Here is a 20,332-nt window from a genome sequence, read left to right as displayed (position 1 = left end):
GTGTTCTCCTAAGTCTCTTCTATCCAGCTGGATTTGTTTCCCAGAGTGTGGGAGAATAAACCCTTGTTTACACAGAGATTTGTAAGGTCAGAAGGGACAATTAAGTCATTTGGTTGCAAAAAATTTTGGTTGTTAAGTAAATGTGCTAGAGGCTCCCTGAATGCATCTTGCATGTGAGTGATCAGGTGGATTTCCATGCCTCTGAGTCCCTTCCAAGCCCTGTCCTTCCCCTGTCCCTGTGGGAATCTTGCCTTCAGGCCCTAACACAAGGCGTGGACCCAGAGGAGTAAATCCCTGGAACTCCAGCAGTTCCCTTGCTGCTTATTCCACAGCATGCTGATGTTTGTTAGCAGCCAGGAAACCAGCATTTGATGCAGGGGCAGTGTCCAGCAGAGCTGGAAATTCAGTGTTTGTTTTTTTAAATGATAAAGCCGAGCTCTGACCAAATACTGATTGACTTTGCTGCTGCAACAACAGCTCGTTTGACAAAAGCAACTCAGGGCTCTTATTTCCAAGGGCAGTGGGAGTGAGGGAGTTCCCAAACTTTGCAGGACAGCAGCTCTGCAAAGCTGGGTCTGGCCAAGCTTTCAGCTTAAGAGAGTCAGTTTGGCAAAACCTTCACAGGGCCAAGTTTGGGTGCACCCTTTGGCTCTCATTCTTATGATGGCCCTCAGTTAATAGCTGACTTTGTAGTTTCTGTCCTGTTTTTTTAAAAAACTTGTTTTTTAAATTATACTTGGGAAACAGAATGGTGCATTTGACCACAGGCCTTAAAGAGCCAGTTTCCCCTTCTTGTTTGATATCCCCTCATCAGGGTGAGGGAGGGCAGGATAAGAAATCTGTTTTGATTGTGGTGAGGGAACGTTCCCTGCAAACAGGTTATATTGAGGGGGTCATTTAGAGCAGCTTGGGTTGCTTCAGCAGTGCTGAGAAAGGAAGAGGAGAGGCCCATCCACAGGATCACCACCAGCCTCAGAAGAAGCCAAAGCAGTAGCTGGGCAGAGCAGCAGCAGAGATGGGTGGATGTGGAAAAGCTGATACAGTTTGAGGGGCCGGCTTGGAGCAGAGCAGCCACTGTTCCCAGAATAGGACTGGCAATCTTGGATCAACCCCAGAGCTGCAGGACAGGCAGAAACAGGATGAGTTTCCCCTCCCACTTCCCAGCTAACCTAAATACTGGAGGTAGAGCTGAGTGTGAACCCCAGATCTGCCTCTGGTTCATCCTTGCTAAAACCCAGCTCTGGCACAGTGAGACACATCCATTTCCAAGTGAGCCAAAAATACAGCTAAAACCAAGGGGATCAACCTGCAGCAGGTGATAAATATCTGCACCCCTGCTTCCTTTCCTCTTTGATCAATACCATCAAACCAGTTTGAGCCTGCATGCCTGGGTCAGAAATTCAAGGACTTGCAAATTATCTACCCTGGGTGGTCTTGTTGGAGCAGTCCCTTGTGGGGCTGGTTGTGCCTCATGGCTGTAGGTTCTCCTTGCTGTGCAAAGTTTTGGGAGGAGGTTTTCAAAGACTGACTCATTATCTTGACCCTAAAGAACTGGCTCTCTGCTCTCCTGAAAGGAGATTGTAGACAGGTGAGAGTTGGTCTTTTCTCACAGGTAACAAGTGATAGGAAAAGAGGACGTGGCCTCAAGTTGCAGCAGCACAGATTTAGACTGGGTATTAGGAACAATTTCTTCACTGAAAGGGTTGTCAAGCATCAGAATAGGCTGCCCAGGGAAGTGGTGGAATCACCATCGTTGGAAATGCTCACAAAAACATTGTTTAGTGGTGGACCTGGCAGTGCTGGGTTAATGATTGGAATGGATGGACTCAGAGGCTTTTTTCTAACCTTAAATATGCTATGAATCTAATTAATCGAGTTGATCTGCTCATTTGAGTTGGAATTCCTCGTCAGTTTGGTCCTTCTCAGTGAGCTGTTGGTGACACCCCTCCAGCCACTAGAGGGGGAAGAAGGTCTGTGGTGTTGGCAGGAATCTGGGACACAGGGACAGGTCTGTGGTCTGTTCACTTAGTGGATTTCTGACGTTCCTACAAATAAGGTTTGGGGTATTTTTTGAGCTGGAAGACAGAGTGGTCAGGAAGATTTAAGAACTGGCTGTGACATGATGGTTTCTCTGGTCCTTACAGTTGGTGTGTGTTGTTTCTTTGCAACAGGGCTCAATAAAGGACCAGCTAAAAGCTTACGGTGCTCTGACCGAGAATGTCACACGGAAGTACACCAGGCAGATCCTGCAGGGAGTCTTCTACCTACACAGCAATATGATTGTCCACAGGGATATTAAAGGTCAGTGGATGATAGAGAGGCTTCTTGCTTGCTTGGGTTTGTTCAGCCTAGCCTCCCCCTGCCCCAGGACAAATCCTTGTGCACAGCACAGTGCTGGGATCTTCTATCTGAAGTATTCTTGCCCTTGCCCTTCACCAGACTGAAACATGAAAATCTTGAGCAAGCAACTGAAACCAAAATCTTGTGCTGTTTTCTCTCCCAAGTGTTATTGTTAGGTGCCCTTACACATCTGAAAATCTGTTGTAAAATATCCAAGAACTGAGAGGCTCTGGCATTTGGAGAGGTCTGAGGCTCCTTTCTGGTGTCTGTGGATGGGCAGGATGATCTGTTGGCCCTCATGCACTGCTCAGTTTTGGCAAACCTGCTGAATGAGGGGACGCTGGTGGGAGTCAACTCTCTTGGAGAGCAGCTGCCTTAGGACAGAAGGATTTGAAATAATGCAGAGTCCAGCCCCTTTGGGCTCTCTCCTGCCTGGCTTTTGGCCTGTGCTCTTCCTGTTCTCCTCACTGTAGCCACTTCAGGTTGCTGCTTCATTTCTTGAGGGTCTTGTCTTTGCTTCTCACCCCAGGTGCCAATATTCTGAGAGATTCTGCTGGAAATGTGAAACTTGGAGATTTTGGGGCCAGCAAACGCATCCAGACCATCTGCATGTCTGGGACTGGGATTAAATCTGTCACAGGAACACCATACTGGATGAGCCCAGAGGTTATCAGTGGAGAGGGCTATGGAAGGAAAGCTGATGTGTGGTAAGGAATGCAGTAAAAAACCCCACCACTTCTACTTAAATCAAACAATCCTTTTGGGAAGCTGTAATGGGAGCAACAGGTATAGCTAGTAGTTGGAAGCAGTGCAGAAGATGGAAAATGGAAGATACATGTTAGGATCAACTGTGCAGATATCCAGAGGAAACAACTTGTAGCTGAGTTCCCAAAACAGGAGCACTCAGAATCACAGCTTGCTTTTGGAAGCTCTTGTCTTGTGTGAGTCTCACATCCAGCTCATTTCCTAACAGCTTTTTAATTCTGGAAAGCAGGTTGATAACAAAGCTCACTAAAAGACCTGTTGAGTTTTGGTGGCCCTGATTTTGGGTTCACTAAGCTCAGCTCAGAGGCTCCAGGGATCTTCAGTGGCATTCCCAAATCTGCTGCTGGATGTTTGCATGTTGCTCAGGCACAAAAATTACCAAAATCATTGGCTGCTTGTGAATGTGTTGATCTGTGGAGGATGACAGATGGAGCCTGGAGGAGTTGAGATGGTAGTACTAATCTTCCCAGTATGTGAGGAGGAAGCAATGTCTTCTCAGTGTGGTAGGGCACCCAAGCAAAGAGGGTTAACATTAAATAATCCTTCCAAGAGAACTTGGAATTGGGTGGGAAAACCTAGAAAGTACTTAGCAGGCATCCATGTACCCTGCACCTCCTGCACTGGCTGATGGGAGGCAAATGTTTAATTTTTAATTTTTTTAGGCCCAATAGGTTAGGTTTAGGATAGGTTTAAATTTTTAGAATTGTTCATGAATAGACGTGGCAGGGTATCTCTGCTGAGACCAGGATTCCTGAGCAAGCTGAGGGAAGCTTCTCAGGCTCTTTGCTGCTCATCCCACATGTTCCTTCTCAGGTACACCTCAGAGAGGAAGTTGGATGCAGGCAAACATGGTTCATTCTGGCTCAGCTTCCTTCGGAACTGCATGCCATTGCTGAAACTGTGCTGTCTGAAGCTGTTCATTGGTTTCCCTTCAGGGGAGGCTCCAGCGAGCTTTTATGAGACTTGGTATCTGACAGTTAACTTAGCATCTCCCCGAGCTTTTATGGAACTTTGTACCTGCCAGTTAACTTAGCATCTCCCGAGCTTTTATGGAACTTTGTACCTGCCAGTTAAAGTGGGCAGAATTGCCATCAGCTGTAAGGCAGGCTTGTGTGTTCACTCCTGCTGTGGGAGTCGAGTGCCCAGTGTGACCAGGATGCTCCAGGGTGCAATCCCAGAGCTGGTTCGATTTGAGCTGCAGGGCCAGCGCCGCAGTCCCTCACCCTGCGCTTGGCGTTCTTGCAGGAGCGTGGCCTGCACCGTGGTGGAGATGTTAACGGAGAAGCCGCCCTGGGCAGAGTTCGAGGCCATGGCAGCGATTTTTAAAATCGCCACGCAGCCGACCAACCCCCAGCTCCCCGACGGCGTCTCCAGCTCCTGCCGCAACTTCCTCAAGCAGATCTTCGTGGAGGAGAAGCGGAGGCCGACGGCCGAGGACCTGCTGAGACACCCTTTCGTCAGCTGCGGGCTCTGAGCGCTGGCAGCGGGGATGGGAAGCGCCGGCGGGAGGCTCGGAGCTGGCCCGGGGCTGGCCCGAGGTCCCTCCTCGCTCGCTGCTGCCCCGGCCCCGCCGCCTTGTTGGATTTTCAAGCTGCGCTCGGGATTATTGGCGCCGGGAATTGAGAGCGAGGGATTTCCCGGCCTGCGCGGGTGCTGGACCACGTAACCTCCCTGCTGCCAGCGGTACCGGGGCCGTCCCCCCTCGGCAAGGAACTGCGCTCCTGGGGAAGTGTGGCAAGCGGGAAATGTCCCCCCGCCGGGGGAATCGGATGCTCAGTGGCCATCACCACCTTTCGCAGAGGAACGGACAGGGCCTTCAGCCAAGCCGGAGGAGATGATCCTCAGACCACGGAGTCGGGGGGACCTGGGCGTCCCCGTTCACAAGGGGACCAGCCCCGCTGGAGCAGCTGGCGGCTCCGGCGGGGCGGCGTTTCACACTGTCCTGTGCCTTACGCGGTTACAATCAAGGAGTGATGCTCGGCTCGGATCTGGTGTGAGGATGCAGCAGCCGTGTTGACTTTGCCTTGGCGTGTGTGTGTGTGCGTGTGTGAGTCTGGGAACGAGGGGGTCTTCTCGGGGTGCAGGAGGTCTCTGCCGGGTACACCCGCGGACGGATGCCCGGACCCCTGCCACGGGCTGAGGGGTGGTTCAGCGATGGTGGTGGTGTTTAAATGCTGTCGATGGTGGCGGTGGGCAGGGCTGAGCAGCAGCCAGATTGTGCTGGGAGCCGTCAGGAATCAGGTGGGAGCTGAAGGGAATCTCAGCAAGGACGGCTCTGCTCACACCCACAGTTCTGCTGAGCCGTGCCCGTGCTGCTGCGCTGCGGCTGGAGGGATGCCATCGTGTTCTGGAAGTGCAGGGAGAGCCCAGTGGATGCCTGTAAAACCCAAGAGAGTGCCTAAAATTAGGCAGAGAGGACTGGTGCCTGTGAATCTGGGTGCGTCCTCCTCCGGGCACCTCCTCCTCTGTGCCTTTTGGACCATCCCCAGGTACAGGGAAGGGGAGCATCACTTCTGTGATGGAGCCCGAGGGAGCAGCTGCAGGACAGTGGAGCCTCAGACTGGGAAAGTGAAGCTGCAGCACTCGAGGGCAGCTGGAAGCAGATTCCTTCCTGCAGTAGGTTTGAAGTTGTATGAGAAAACAGGCCAGTCAAAAGCAGAGCTGGGCTACAGCCTCTGACCAGCACTACCCTGCTGGAAAACCTGGGCAGGAAGCATGCACAGAGTCCCTGGAAGCTAGTTAATTAATTAATGTATCAGATCCTGGGGGGTTTGGGATAAATAAATTGTACCATCCCACCTCACCCTTTTCTGCTGCATTAGCTGTTTCCACTGACTCAGCAAATGGTTCAAAAAGCAGGTACCAGGAGGTTCCATCCTCAGGCCAGTGTGTCAGACACAGGTTTATTTTAATGCTGGTTTTCAGTGTAAATGAAAAATGTTGCTTAGACTTAAGAGGAAAGTGACAAATCGGTTGTTTGTGTGAACACATCCTTGAATTATTCCATGTGGAAGATATCAGGATTTTTGCACTGCTGGTTGTAATGGTGAAAGCATGTCCATTTCCTCAGCTCTGAACAGAGAAACAGGATTTAGGAGGTTGCCCAGCGTGGCTGTGGATGTCCCACAGGGTTCAGGGTCAGGGTTGGATATGGCTTGGAGCAACCTGGTCCAGTGAAAAAGTGTCCCTGCCTCATGGCAAGGGGTTGGAATGAGATGAGCTCTAAGGTCCCTTCCAACACAAACCACTCCAAAGATGTTAAGACTTTAAGAGTTCTTTCAGTTATTAAAAAATAAACACTGTGAGTATTAGGGCAAATAAAAAGAAACACCTAAAAGAATTCCCTATAAATTTGTCTGAAAGCTACCAAGGCCATTTATTGCCAGGCCAGGTTCCAGGGAAGCTGGGGGGCAATGCTGGAGCAGCACCAGGGGTTGTGTCAGTCAGCCATGGTGGTGATGGGCAGCTCCCCACAGGGGGGGAAAGAGTCTTCTTTTGCTGAGGGGAATGAAGAATTTTATTCTGTGAATAGGACCAAATCCATCAGTCTGGTCAGTAATATGGGATGGATGGAAACAAACACAAGGGAAAAAAATCAGCCTTGTCTGGGAACAGGTTTGGCAGAAGAGGGTAACAAAGTGTGTGTTCACCAAAGCTAAAAAAAAAAAAAAATCAAAACCATTTTTAAGCTGTTTTCTCTTCTTTCATTAAAACTGTTTGGTTTGGGTTTTCTCAGCCCTTGAGTGGTGGGTGGGTGTTTTCCTTCTTTTCAAAGCTTTCAGAGCCAAAGGGGGCTCCTGGCTGCCCCAAAATGTTCCCAGGGCCCTCAAGCCACCTAACTCCTCCCGTGGATGGATGTGGTGAGTGTGAGTGTGTGTGAGTGTGCATGTGAGACACTCCTCAGGTGCCTTTGCCTTTCTGGTTTGTAAAACCCTTGCAGTCTTCTGATGTACAGAATGGAACTAGGAAAAGCAAATGGAATTATTCTGCCATGTAAAGTCATTTTCTGTTTGTTTGGTTTGTTTTTATTTTATTTTGCCTGTAGCGGACCCTGCAGCTTTCCCTGCGTGCTGCCACATGTCCACGGAGGAATTAATTCCTTTTAGGGTCTGGGCTGGAGCAGGGCATTGGAACAGGCTGTCCAGGAGAGTGGTGCAATCACCATCCCTGGAAGTGTTCAGAAGGCATGTGGATATGGCATTTGGGAATGTGGTTTGGTTGGATTCAATGATCTTGGAGGTCTTTTCTAACCTCAGCGATTCCATGAGTCTACATTTCTATTGCCTGTCCCCTGCACCCCAGCACAGCCCCTTCCCAAAGGGCAGTTCCCAGTGTGGGTGGGGGGCACAGGAGGCACTTGGTGTGACATCCCGGGGGCAGTGGGGGTGGGGGGTGACAAAGATTTGATGGTTCCTGGGTTTTTCTGCAACAGATGGATCTGTGCAGCTCTCTGAGCCGATGTTTCTGCGTGTCCGTGTGTCCTGACGCTCCACCTTGGACTCTGAATGCACAGGCTTTTATGCTTCTAAACTTAATTTTAATTTATTTTTATTTATTTATTTTATTTTAAAATTTTGAGTATTTTTCTTTATTTCTATTTCATCTTCATTTTCCCACTGCTCCCCCCATTTCCCCATTTTATCTATCCTTTATCTTTTTCCACTTTCTTTTTCCCTCTTCCCCCCTTTCCCCCCTCTTCCCTCCTTTTCCTGCCCGTTTCCCTCCTTTTCCCCCTTCTTTCCCCTTTCCCCTTTCCCCTTTCCCCTTTCCCCTTTCCCCTTTCCCCTTTCCCCTTTCCCCTTTCCCCTTTCCCCTTTCCCCTTTCCCCTTCCCTTCCCTTCCCTTCCCTTCCCTTCCCTTCCCTTCCCTTCCCTTCCCTTCCCTTCCCTTCCCTTCCCTTCCCTTCCCTTCCCTTCCCTTCCCTTCCCTTCCCTTCCCTTCCCTTCCCTTCCCTTCCCTTCCCTTCCCTTCCCTTCCCTTCCCTTCCCTTCCCTTCCCTTTTTTCTTCTTTTCCATTTTTTCCCTTTTCCCCTCTTTTTTTCCCTTCCCTTTTTATATTTCCTTTATCCCGGTTGGTTGCTTGGCTTCGGCGGCGGAGCGCGGTTTGGTGGGGCGTGGTCATGCAAAATAATGGGCGGAGAATGCAAATGAGCACAACTACCTCTGCGTTGGTATGCAAATTAGGGGGCGTGGCCATGTGGCCAGGAATCGCGTTCCCGGTATGCAAATGAAGGGGCGGGGCCATGTAGGCGACCGGGTCGGTGCGGTGACAAGATGGCGGCGGCGGCGCGGCGGGCGCAGCTGGTGCTCGGGCACTTGGCCGGGGCCGCACCGGGCCCGGGGGCCGCCCCCAGGGCCGTGCCCTGCGCCGGGGGCCCCCCGCGGGCCAGCAGCCCCGACGACGTGGTGGTGGTGCACGGCCGCAGGACCGCTATCGGCCGCGCCCGCCGCGGCGGCTTCAAGGTACGGGCCGGGGATCCTGCCTCTCCTGCAGGTCCCCACAGGTGCTTGGCATCCCCGTTGGGAAACGGCTTCCCCCTTCTTCTCCTCCCCTCCTTGCACGCCTGGGTGCTGCACCGCTGCTTGCCAGACACCGCCCCGGAGCTGCTCTGCTCTGGAAGAGTCTAAATCTGGACGCTGGATGATGGTTTTAAGGCTGGGGGTGGCAGCGCCATTGGCTTCCCCTAAAGGAGTCGGGCATTGTCCCGAGGGGTCCCCAGCTCCCCCGGCAGCCCAGGGGGCGATCACAGTCCTGTCACCTGCCTTGGCACACGGAGCAGCCTCGGCGTGTCCCTCACTGCACAGCTTGGCACGGACCTGCCACCCTTCTGGAACCTGCTCCTCCCTGGGTGACATCCACAGAGTCGTGGGAAAGAACAGGGTGCCAGGATGACCCCAAAGGGTGCTCGTTCCTTGTCATCCTTCCAGACAGGTCTCCTCATGCTGGCGGTACTTCCCACTAGCTGAGGGGTCACCCCTGTTTCTTTCACAAAATCAGTGGAGGGGCTCCATTTACTGCGTCTTGGCACATAAATCTCTGTAGTTGTGTGTGACTTTGAAGGCCCTGCAGAGCACGTTCCTACAAATCCAAGGAAGGTGAGAAAGAAAGCAGCATGTGTGTTACAGTGCCTGAAGGAAACTTGGGGTAAAAACATGCAGGTAATTCTGCTGTGGTAGGAAAACAACAACCACAGTGAGCTGAGAAGTGGAGTAAAGCTGTCTTAGTGCCACTGGCCAGCCCTCTGAAATGGTGTGAGACTGAACTGGTGACAGGGCACTTACTGGTGTTCACTGATGGTGCTGGTCCCCTGTGCTTTTAGGACACAACACCCGATGAGCTGCTGGCTGCTGTGATGACAGCTGTCCTTCAGGATGTCAACCTCCGTCCTGAAGTCCTGGGAGACATCTGTGTGGGTGAGTGACTGCCTCTGCCTGGTGAAACTCCTGGTCTGGACAGCAGTGTGGGACAGGCTCCTCATGTGGGATGCTCACAAATCTTGTGGGGCTGGAAGGGGTTAGTGTGTAGCATTAGGATTTCATGCCTGTCCTGTTGGTGGTGGGGCTCTGATTTGGGGCTGAGCAGTACCAGGCTGTGGTGATGGGAACATCCCTTCAGTGCCTGTGAGGGGAACACAGCCAATTAACTGGAATTGTGTCTTTGCACTCAGGGAATGTGCTGCAGCCTGGAGCTGGTGCCTTGATTGCAAGAGTTGCACAGTTTCTAAGGTAAGCTCTCAGCCAGACTGAGGTTCTTCCTCTCCTCCTTGGGCTATGGAGTAGCACAGGGTTAGAGATTACAGCAAGGCTCATGTACTCCCAGGAATTACAACAAATCACCTTTTGCCTAGAAACTGGACTTTGATCGAGCGCTCAGAAAACACTGATGGCAGAGACAGGGAGGCAGGTGAAGCTGATCTGTTTGTGTTGCCTGTGTTGGGCCTCTGAAAGGGACGTGATGTTTTGTGGGCTCCCAGCTGCACTGTCTGTGAGGCTGCCCCTCTCTCTTCTGCATCTGGTCCCAAAGCTGTGGATGGGCTCAGTCATTCTGTCATTGCCCAGTGCTGGTCAATGGCTTGTACTGAGCTGGATCCTAGATTCCACATATTTTTGATGGATCCTAGATTCCAAATATTTCAGTCAGTTTCTCTTGCCATTGTTTGCTTCTGTTAATCACTGCACAACTACCACTTTAGAGAGGTGCAGGCACAGCCAGCCAGCCATAATTATGAATATTATAGAGCTTTTCAGGGTTTCTGGCCTGGGTCAGAGCTCAGGATCTCCAGGGGAGGGCCTTGCTTGCAGAGCACCTTCTGAAGACAGACCCATGGGGACAGAGTACTTTGAGTCACTTGCAGATGAAGTGAGGAAATTATCTGAACTTTGCTTTCCCTTGGTGCAGGACCAGATAGATCAAGAAATGGACAAAGGGATCTGCCTGGAACTTGAGAGTTAAAATTTAATCAAGTGGATTAATGCACTCTTTAGAGCTTTGGGTTGTTGGTTTTTTATCACTGAGCCTTTGCCAACACTGTCTTGTTTTCCAGTGGTATTCCAGAGACGGTGCCGTGCTCCAGTGTGAACCGGCAGTGCTCCTCCGGGCTACAGGCCATTATCAACATAGCTGGTAGGTGTTGTGGGCACTGGTATCAGAGTCGATGCCTGTCCCATCCTAAGGGCTCATTCCTCTTGTCCTCCAGTCTCTCTGAGCAGTAAAACAGTGATAATGTCTTGTGCTGTAGGGAAGTTTCAGTGTGGTGTTAGCTAAATACTTTTATATCCTTGAGGCCAAGTTTATCCCTAGACAAATGACTTGGTTTTCTGGGAATAAATTCCACCATCACCTCTATATCAGGCAGCTTCCAGAGGGGTCCCTCCAGTTCTCTCTGGCCCCATGTTAGTCCTCAGCCCCATCAAGCTCTCACTCTGGCAGGCAGGAGGGTGAGGAAGTGCCCATTTGGCTGTAGTGGGTGCTCAGGTGTTTGGAAACTGCAGCTGGGCTGGAAATGCTTTTGCTCCTGATGACAGTAAGAATATTTATGCACTGCTGTTACAGGTGGCATCCGAAATGGATCGTATGACATTGGCTTGGCCTGTGGGTAAGGAAGTATTTTCATAGTGCTTGCTTAGGCTTCCTGAAGGTAACACTCTGTTCCTGTGCAATAGCCTGCCATAATTAGCTTTTTAGCTAATCTCCAATTAAATAGCCTCTTGAAAGACAAGCAACTCTCTTGGATGAAGAAATTAATATCCTACGTGTGCTAATGAGTGTTCTGCAGATGTACAGGATCTGTACTGTGCTGGACAGACGAGCTGTTCTCTGCTTCAGTCCTAATATCACAAGCAATGTTTGTTTTTTGGAGGATTATATAAACATTAGGTTGGTTTTGGGGAAATACTAGTGACCATATACACATTGACTTCAGAAGAAGGAATAAAAAAACCCAAAACTGTTCAGTAATCCTGAGGCTAAAATACTGGGTTTCTCTTTTTTTTATAGCTTGATGACTCTAATCTTTCATAAATTATTACTGCACACAGTAATGTCCACCAAGGTATTGTGCTTAAAGGGACTGACAGCCTTTGCACCCCTGGGTATGCCAGACACTGGGTTTTGTTGTGGGAAGCTGTCTGGCCTCTGCCCTGCAGGGTCCTCCATGAAGACACACATTCCATAAGTTACAAATAGGTTTTGGGAGCTGGGTTCATCTCAAGTCTTACTTTTCCACAGAGTGGAGAAACCCTGAATGAAAACACAAAAGACTGTAGCTGGGGTTTCTCTTACTTAAAACCCATTCCTATGCCTTCCTCCAGGAGCAGATGTAGCTGAAGTCAATGATGGAGTGTCCCATCTTTGAGCTAGATTAAACTGCTGATTGCACTTACTACAAGCTGCCTTACTTTCTGCTTGCCTTTCATTTTCTAGGAATAGTTTCTTTGTTATTTATTCTTCATGAAGGTATTTGTGTGGTGCAGAGTGGAATTCAAGCCCTCTTCCCATTGTAGGGTTCATAATCTAGATTTACCTTACAAAAGCTCATGAGTCTTAAAGTGATAGCTTTGTATTTCTGCAGTGTGTTAATTAATTTGTGGGTGAAAGATTGCACCCTGTGTGATCCATGTCTGAAATTCTTTGTGTTGCGAAACACAAATGGTGCAACACACTGAAATCTCTTTGCCATGGTTTGCTCAATACTTCTTTTTCTACTGCCAACCTGTTCTTAAGATCTGAGTGTCTGATTCTTAAGATTTTTGTGTCTGTTGACAGTCTCACTGAAAACTCCAGCCCTTGAATCTCATTATGCTTGAGGACAAATGTGCTAGAATCATAGCAATTCCTTTCTAGCTGTGGAAACACAAGAAATTAACTGCTGACATTGGTATCCTGTTCTAGTGAAGCAAGAACCAGTTGAATCTCACAATCTGTTTTCATTTCATGATAATTCTTAAATTGATGATTAAAGAGCTTCTGCCTCAACCAGTTCCTAATTAGCAGCTGTGTTTCTGTGGGATAATAGGAAAGCAAGTTGTCAGGATACTGAGTTTTGATCAGTCTTAATGGAGAAATTCAATTTTTTCTTGTGCTTAGTGTGGAAACAATGTCCCTCAGAAGTGCAAATAACCCTGGTGATATCAGTTCCAACATGATGGATAACCCCAAAGCTCGAGACTGCCTTATTCCTATGGGGTAAGTGTTTCCAATTCCCACAGTTTAAGGGTTTTATAGATGCTCTGTCTCCTCAGTGACCATAGTTACAAACTGACCTGAATGTGGTGAGCTTGGAGCTGTGTGGGTTGGCATCCTTGGTTGTGGTGGAAGATTAATGATGTGAAGTGGGGGGAAATCACCAACTCTGATCAAAGATTTAAGATCTGTCTTAAGATCAATGGCTTGTTGAGCAAGGAGAACAGATTTGAACATTGTTCTGGTCCTAGATTTGATTCAGGATTAGCTCCTGCCAGCAGTTCTAAAGTTGAGAAGGCAGCAGTTAGCTTTCAAACTAAAGCCACTGCTTGTACCTGGTGTGATCTTAGTAGAAGCCAACTGCAGCCCCATTAGATGTGTCCTAGGATTAACTCTGTGATGTTTTTTCCCCAGAATAACCTCAGAAAATGTGGCAGAGAAGTTTGGAGTTTCCCGAAAGAAGCAAGATGCCTTTGCCTTGGCTTCCCAACAAAAGTAAATGTTTGTTTTTTTTGTTAGACCTTTTGGATTTAACCTTTTAGTTAAGAAATAAGTACAGCTAGAAAACACACTGCTACTTCCTGGTGAAGTGCAGCCTTTGTGTTGCCTTCCAGTCCTTGATAATGAGCAAAGAAGCTTGAGGGGGGTCTGACTGAAATTTGGTGCCTGTGCGGGGTTGTGTGTGATGAGGGAACTGGAGTCCAGAGCTGTACTGGGATTGTGTGACTCACCTCACACAAGTATCACTGGCCACACAGACCCTGAACAGTGAGTACCCTGCTTGTTTCAGCATCCAGCAGTCCCTGCCCATGGCAGTGGAGGTGGAACTGGATGATCTTTAAGGTCCCTTCCAACCCAAACCATTTTGTGTTTCTATGACAGAACCTCAGGGAGGTTTCTGGGACGAGTGCGTGGTGAGGTATTTTCACAGTGGCTTTGGCTCAGGATCACTAGAACCTGAACGTGGGAGCAGCAGCAGCAGCAGGAGCCTCTCCTATGAGGGAACAGTTGAGTGTGGCTGTCTGTAGTGAACTGCTGAGCTTGTGAGAAGAGTGGCTTGTCCTTGCTGCAGGTGTTTGGCTCTGAGTGAGTCCAGTCCTACCTCTGATAACCTTCCTCTTGGCTTAAATCACTGCCAAAGTCAACTGACCCCAGAATCTGTAGGACTCTACTGCCTGAGCAGTGGCAGGTGATAGGGTAAAGTTTCTGCCATCAAAGAGTTAAACTTGATTTCAGAGCTCTGTTTAAGCATCAGCCTGGTCCAATTATTTATCTAACACAGGAAGCCACTGCACAGGGTAGTTAACCTTTAAATTCCGGCCCTGTTGCTCGGGGAACTTGGCATGCCAGCCTTTCTCACTGCCATGGAACTGATAACCAAAAGAGTATGTGGATGTGATTCTAACCCTCACATGAGGCAAGGGCTGACTTTCTGGCCTTGGTCTCAGGATATCTGTGGAGTTACTGACCTGTCCTTCAGTACTTTGCTCCAGTTCTCGCTTACCTGGGAGCATTGAATATTTTTATTTTATTGGTAAAAGTGCAAAGTGATGAAGGGGTAAAACAAGCTTCTAGTCTCCAATTTGTATTCTCTGTGAAGGATTTACCTCTGGAAGGTAAATCAAAATAAGCTCTACTTTGAAGGCTTTTAAAATAGTTTGTTGATAAGAAAGATTAAATCTACATGGCTTGAGCTAATTCTGGTTTAGTTAATTGTATTCTACCTGGCCATGACAGTTGTTGACTGCTGCTAGTTCAGGGTTCATTTATTCTCTTACATTTGTGATGTGGCTGTACCCCTGAACAAATAAAACTTCATGTTGGGGGCTGGTGGTGGTCAGTCAAGGCACAGAGGTATTGATGGGAACAGAATGGGGCTCTTGCTTTGAAATGAGTGATCCAGATTTGGGGACAATGCTCATAATGTTGATGTAGAGGTAAAAAGTTTGTCTTCCCATGAATGCAAATAAGAATTTGCCTCTTGTCTTGACCACCACTCAGCAATGATGTACCAAATCCCACCTTAGTTCATTCTCTGTTGGACTGCTTTCCTTCAGTTCTCCTGCAGTTCACCTCCAAAATATTTTAACCTTTCATACTCTTTTTTTTTTTTCACCAGAGCAGCCAAAGCTCAGCAGATGGGACTGTTTAAAACCGAGATTGTTCCAGTGAAGACCACTGTTGCAGATAATGAGGGCAACAAAAAAACAATCACTGTGCACCAAGATGAAGGGATCAGGCCCTCCACAACGCTGGAAGGCTTGGCAAAGCTGAAACCTGCCTTCAAAGAGGATGGAAGCACTACAGCAGGTCAGCTCAGTGTTACATTTGTGCTGTTCCTCTGGTTTCCCTGCCTTCACTAGAACAAAAAACATGTTAATAGGTCTCTTCCAACAGGGAATGCCAGCCAGGTCAGCGATGGAGCAGCTGCTGTTCTCCTGGCAAAGCGCTCCAAGGCAGCACAGCTGGGACTGCCGGTGCTGGGCGTGCTCAGATCCTTTGCTGTGGTGGGGGTCCCACCCGATGTGATGGGCATAGGGCCAGCCTACGCCATCCCTGTTGCTGTGGAAAAGGCAGGTGAGAACCACCTGCCACTCAGGCAGTGCTAGGCACAAGCAAATCAGACTCCTTGGATTGAGATTTAACGTTACGTGATTCAAACATGTGCAGCTCTTGGCCCCAGGAACCGTGAAGTTAAATCTGAAACCTTAAAAGAGGTCCTCCCTCAGATGGTTGAAATGCTTTTCCCTTGTACTGGTGTGTAAATTGTCATTCACTCACCTTTGAGAAGCTCAGGAATAAATCCCTGCACAGGCTCAACAAGAGTTGACATGTGGCAAGTGATTTAGTGTTCACTTAGTGCTGTTTTCCCCTGTTCATTATGACCAGTGTATAGGGGGTGGTTTTGTGTTTGGATTTTTATGTTCTTTATAATTTTGTCATCTTACTTAGGTTTTTTACTACACTTACTGGGTTAAACAGGTTTTGTAGATGATGAGCTGATTTAGCCTGGCCTGGCTGCAGTCACATGCCCACCTGTAGCTTTATCTTTCACTCTCCAAACACCCTCAATCCTTAATCCCTCTGCAGAGAAATCACACTTAGTCTGAGGAAACTTGCCAGACTCAGTGACACAATGCCATGGGCTGACATTTTGCAGTCTTTAGACATTGTTGTACATAAACTTGTTCAAGTGTAGATACTCCACATGGAGCTGAAGTTCTCCTTTTTTAGATGGAGTAGAATTGGAATTCATAGAGGGAAGCTATCAGGCAATTAGTCTCTTTGATATAGTCATGAGGCAAAAATATCTCTTTTTAACTCTTGACTTTTCTGGCCCATAGGTCTGACTCTGAATGACATTGATATATATGAAATTAATGAAGCCTTTGCAAGCCAGGTGAGTGAGCATCACGTTTGTGTTGCTACACAGCTTGGCAACTGAGTGTGTTTCAGCTTGGTCTTCAGGTTAAGATTTTTAACTTGTTCCACATAGTACATCTTCAGCCAAATGTTAGTAACATGTGCAGACTATTTTCCTTTTCCTTCAAATAAAAGTGACCAGGGCATTGCTTCTACAGCTTAGTATTAAAAAAAAAAAGTCCACTAAGTAAGAATTGGCTATTGTACTCTCATAGCAACTTGCAACATCTGTTTCACCAGGGCTATGATTTATTGTCAGGTTGTATGTCTGAGTGTGTGTGGGCTCAGTTTGAGATGGACAGTTTGAGCTCACTTCCGTGTGCATTGGATCAGTTCCACTCCTTTCCTCTGAGAACGATGGCCTAGCTGGAGTTTGACCTGGAGGAGGAGAGCTGAGAACTAAGGAAGGCAAGAGCATTTCCATGAAATTATTCCCTGTGTCGTTCCAGGCTGTGTATTGTGTTGAAAAGCTGGGCATTCCCATGGAGAAGGTGAACCCCCTGGGAGGAGCCATAGCACTGGGGCACCCCCTGGGCTGTACTGGTGCTCGGCAGGTCGTCACTTTGCTCAACGAACTGAAGCGCAGGGGGAAGAGGTGAGTGCTGAGCATCAGTATTGGCCTCACAGCTGCTGGGTGTGCAGCTCCCACAGGCTCAGGGGTAACCAGTTTATGTTAAGCTTTCTCTGTCTCTTGGCTGAGGTAGTAACTCTCCATTTGGGTTAAGGTTTCTCCATCCCATGGATGGCTTTGAACCTGAATTCCTTGGGGGTCTCCTGGCAAAACAGGAGAGCAGTAGACAGCTCAAACTTACTGTAATATTTTTGTTTTTTCCTTGGATGATTTAAACCTGAGCTTTTTCCTTTTTCTTAATTCCACGTGTTTTTTATTTCAGAGCGTATGGAGTCGTGTCCATGTGCATTGGAACCGGCATGGGCGCAGCGGCCGTGTTCGAGTACCCGGGGCAGTGAGCTCCAGTGCTGACAGAACAGCACCACAGCTCACTCTCTGCCTTCCTAGGCATAGCAAATGATTTCCACTGAAATCATGTGGGTTCTGGGATTTGTTATTAGATCTAAAAATTTTAGGCAGAAATTGTGAAGTAGAATTTAATGATTCAGCTCTGCGAAGAAGGTGAGGAAATGCAAAACTGACACATGGCTTCCTGACATAAGAAATTTGCTCAGCTGAAATTTAACTACAGGCCCTAGTGTAGTGATTATGAATGATTATTAATTTAATTGATCTCTTTATTCTGTGAATATTACCAGAGGGAGTAGTTTATGGGACAGTATTTTTGTATGACAAATTGGCAAAAAGAGTCACTCAAAATGAAGACATCAGTCCACATGAAAAGACTTTTCCAGCATTTCCTTAAAAGGTTTCACCATTTTGTAAGAAGTTTTGAAGAGCTTCTTTTGAAGCAAAGACTTGACATCCCTGCCTTCATAACTGTGCCTGTCCTAGCCCAGTCAGAAGTTGTGTGTCTTAAATTGTCCCTGCACTGGAGGATGGGCTGTAGCTCGCTGCTGCTGGAACTGCTCTGAAGCTTCCAGTGGGGGAAAGTGGAAGGACTGGAACATAATTTCCACAGGAAATGCCTGAATGGAAAGGTTCTGTTGAATTGCTAGAAGCCAGGATTTAGATGTGGCCATTCCTTCTTTTACAATACATGTCTGAGTATCAGTTTGTGTGACTCCAAGGAAAATCTCGTGCTTAATCATATTTACTTACCTAACATAAAGCAAATTACAGCATTACATTTACTGCACGCACTACATGAACATCAATGAAATCTCAGTCCTTCAGCACTAATACAAACATGTTCCATCTTGTATCTTTTGTCATCCCTTATTACTTGGCTGAAGAAGATCACTGAAACTCAGCTTGAAAAAGAAATGTACTCATTGCTGCTTTAAATTTGTAACAAACAGATGTTCTTTGTCCTGACTTTTGTTTTTGCACTTAATAATAGAAGTGGGTTCTTGCAATACATTTGTTTCATTTTTATGATGATTTTTAGTTGAAGGTCATGATGAGTTAGAGCTCTTTGATATTTTCACAATCCCATGCTGTAGCCTGTCTCACCCAGCAATCACATAGGCCCGTGTGTTAGAGCCAAGAAATTGAATTACTTAGAGGGGATAATGAGCCATTAACAAAAGCCTTTTATTTAATGAGAGTGGAAAATTTAACAGACTCAGAAGTGGGAATTCCAGTGACCTTTAGCTAAAATAATACTAAAATAATTTAAAGAGAAGTGAGAGTAAATGGGAACCATGTGGGGGGAAAGAATGAAAAGGAAGAAGGGTTCCTCCCTCTGTTGCTGAAGGGGATGTTCTCAAGGCCCAAACATGATGAAACACACAGGTTGGTAATTTTCCAAGGAGCTCAGGGAAAGTTGGCTCTTCCCCTTTTCATGTAAGGCACTGAGAAAACAGCCTGGGGAATGCTGGCCTATTCACCAATTCTTGCTTTTATTATGTGTCAATGTCCATTTTAATGTCAAACAAATAAATGAGGCAAAACAAAAGCTACTTTAAGGTATGAATAGTCTTTAGCTGTAATTCAAAGCATTCTGGGCTCTGCAGAGGGCTTACAGAGCTGCCTTGCAATTTAAAACCTTGTTCTTTGCCTAAAGGTAAGCTTATCACAGCACTAAAAGTAACAGCATAGTGTGATGATGGCTGGTTAAGGTACCATGAGAATTTCTTTCCTCATAACCTAAATTTTTATTCTGCTAAAATTCCAGTCCCCACTAAAACAACTGAAGTAGATGAAAATACAGGCTCAGCTGATGGCACATCTGCATCCAGCCTGTTACCTTGACATTTGTCCCACATTGTCCTGCTTAATGCACCTTCCCACGGTGTACTCCTCGCCCTCTGAGGTGCAGCTTGCAAGGCTTCTCTTCCAGCATTCCAGAAATGGTCACAATAGCTTCATAGTCAGTGCTGCTCCTAAAATGCACAGCAAAAAGTTCAGTTACAGCTATGTGCAGTGCTGTGTTTAGGGATGGGATGAAAAGGGGAGAATGGTGTCCTAAGAATGCTAACTAATGTTAGTGCCAAGGCCACAGGGCTGTGCTCCATGGGTACAATACATGGTGTTCAAAAAGAATGTTCAGGTCTGTGCCTGAAGACACTGGATTCATGTTTGAATGAATGAGAATATCATCATACTTGTGCAATTCTGTTTTAGATGAATAAATGAAATGAGGCTCTGCTGGGAGCAAACACCTGCACTGTCATGATGTGAAAACTCCTCCCCAAGACAAAGTTTGTAGGGAAAAGTTTCTGTCACTCCCCTGAGATAAGAGGCAGTCAGTGGAGTCCAAACTGTCAATTAACACCAAAAAGGTTACAACAACTGTAGTTTTGCACCAAGGTGAAGAGCATAATTTGCCCAAGGCTAATGCCACTCAGTGCTCCTGAGCCCTTCCTCTGTGTCCAAGTGTCAGCTGTTGTAAGGGCCTGAGGCAAATGCCTGTTGTGCCAGACAGTCTTTGTTCTTTCCTTCTCGTAAAACAATTCCCCTGCAGAAAGACCACTGATCTGGGGAGGTGAATTATTAAAATCATCTCATATCTTGCATATAATTATCTCCTAATGCCACATTGATCCCACACTCTGCTGGTGTTGGGAATTCTTCCTATGGAGCCCCACAGATGAGCTGGCTGCTACACAGCAACATCTTTGCTTTCTGGTATTTCCAGGCATTTTCAGCCATGCTGATTAGTGTACTTGTCAGACAAAAAGAAGCACTTCAGGCATATTCAGAAGAACTGCAGAAAAATTTAGACAGAAGTCTGGGGAGGCTTCTGGTCCACCATGCTTCTCTAAGTAGGGACAGTGCAGCTGCTCAAGGCTCCATCCCATATATAGGTGATATACCTATGTGATATAGGTAGTGATGGAAATCACTGGATTGTGTTCCAAGGAGATGGAAGTTAGGACAGCAACAAGTTTGCTTGAAATTTCCCTGTCAGCACTTTTCAGAGCTCACTGAAATCACTGGGATAGATTTATTTTAACTTCCTGCCACCATCTGATAACCTCCAAATATAATTTGTAAAGGAAAATTATTTTTTGTTGTTTTTTTACAGGAGTTGTGTCTCCCTAATC

General features: G+C 47.4%; 3 protein-coding genes across 4 annotated transcripts in view; 2 read left to right on the top strand and 1 right to left on the bottom strand.

Moving 5' to 3' along the window:
• The window catches only part of LOC131575601 (mitogen-activated protein kinase kinase kinase 3-like), a 75,943-nt gene extending 68,568 nt beyond the window's left edge, over nucleotides 1–7,375 (top strand). For both annotated transcript variants that reach the window (XM_058831243.1, XM_058831242.1), the window contains exons 15-17: nucleotides 2,172–2,301; nucleotides 2,870–3,047; nucleotides 4,351–7,375. In XM_058831243.1, the coding sequence (XP_058687226.1) occupies nucleotides 2,172–2,301; nucleotides 2,870–3,047; nucleotides 4,351–4,579 (537 nt within the window). In that variant the 3' untranslated portion in view covers nucleotides 4,580–7,375. The remainder of the gene's footprint in view (nucleotides 1–2,171; nucleotides 2,302–2,869; nucleotides 3,048–4,350) is intronic.
• Nucleotides 7,376–8,337: 962 nt separating this feature from the next.
• ACAA1 (acetyl-CoA acyltransferase 1) lies at nucleotides 8,338–18,201 on the top strand. Its single transcript, XM_058831244.1, has 12 exons — nucleotides 8,338–8,568; nucleotides 9,426–9,519; nucleotides 9,774–9,831; nucleotides 10,650–10,729; nucleotides 11,159–11,201; nucleotides 12,692–12,790; nucleotides 13,202–13,282; nucleotides 14,907–15,097; nucleotides 15,185–15,364; nucleotides 16,132–16,187; nucleotides 16,660–16,805; nucleotides 17,104–18,201. Exons 1-12 carry the CDS (start codon nucleotides 8,380–8,382, stop codon nucleotides 17,177–17,179), a joined length of 1,293 nt encoding a protein of 430 aa, XP_058687227.1. The 5' UTR covers nucleotides 8,338–8,379; the 3' UTR covers nucleotides 17,180–18,201.
• DLEC1 (DLEC1 cilia and flagella associated protein) overlaps nucleotides 17,427–20,332 on the bottom strand; it is a 33,519-nt gene continuing 30,613 nt past the window's right edge. The window contains exon 38 of the mRNA XM_058833818.1: nucleotides 17,427–19,168. Coding sequence (XP_058689801.1) covers nucleotides 19,060–19,168 — 109 coding nt within the window. The 3' untranslated portion in view covers nucleotides 17,427–19,059. The remainder of the gene's footprint in view (nucleotides 19,169–20,332) is intronic.

Source organism: Poecile atricapillus, chromosome 2 (assembly GCF_030490865.1).
Source record: "Poecile atricapillus isolate bPoeAtr1 chromosome 2, bPoeAtr1.hap1, whole genome shotgun sequence".
NCBI lineage: Eukaryota > Metazoa > Chordata > Aves > Passeriformes > Paridae > Poecile > Poecile atricapillus.
This window is presented reverse-complemented; position numbering and strand designations above follow the sequence as displayed.

What these genes read in the sequence shown, in the direction of transcription:
- ACAA1 (XM_058831244.1), top strand. Translation starts at nt 8,380, where the DNA reads ATGGCGGCGGCGGCGCGGCGGGCGCAGCTGGTGCTCGGGCACTTGGCC. An exon ending in AGAGTTGCACAGTTTCTAAG is followed by an intron (nt 9,832 to 10,649) that starts GTAAGCTCTCAG and finishes CTTGTTTTCCAG; the next exon opens with TGGTATTCCAGAGACGGTGC. An exon ending in CTGAAGCGCAGGGGGAAGAG is followed by an intron (nt 16,806 to 17,103) that starts GTGAGTGCTGAG and finishes TTTTTATTTCAG; the next exon opens with AGCGTATGGAGTCGTGTCCA.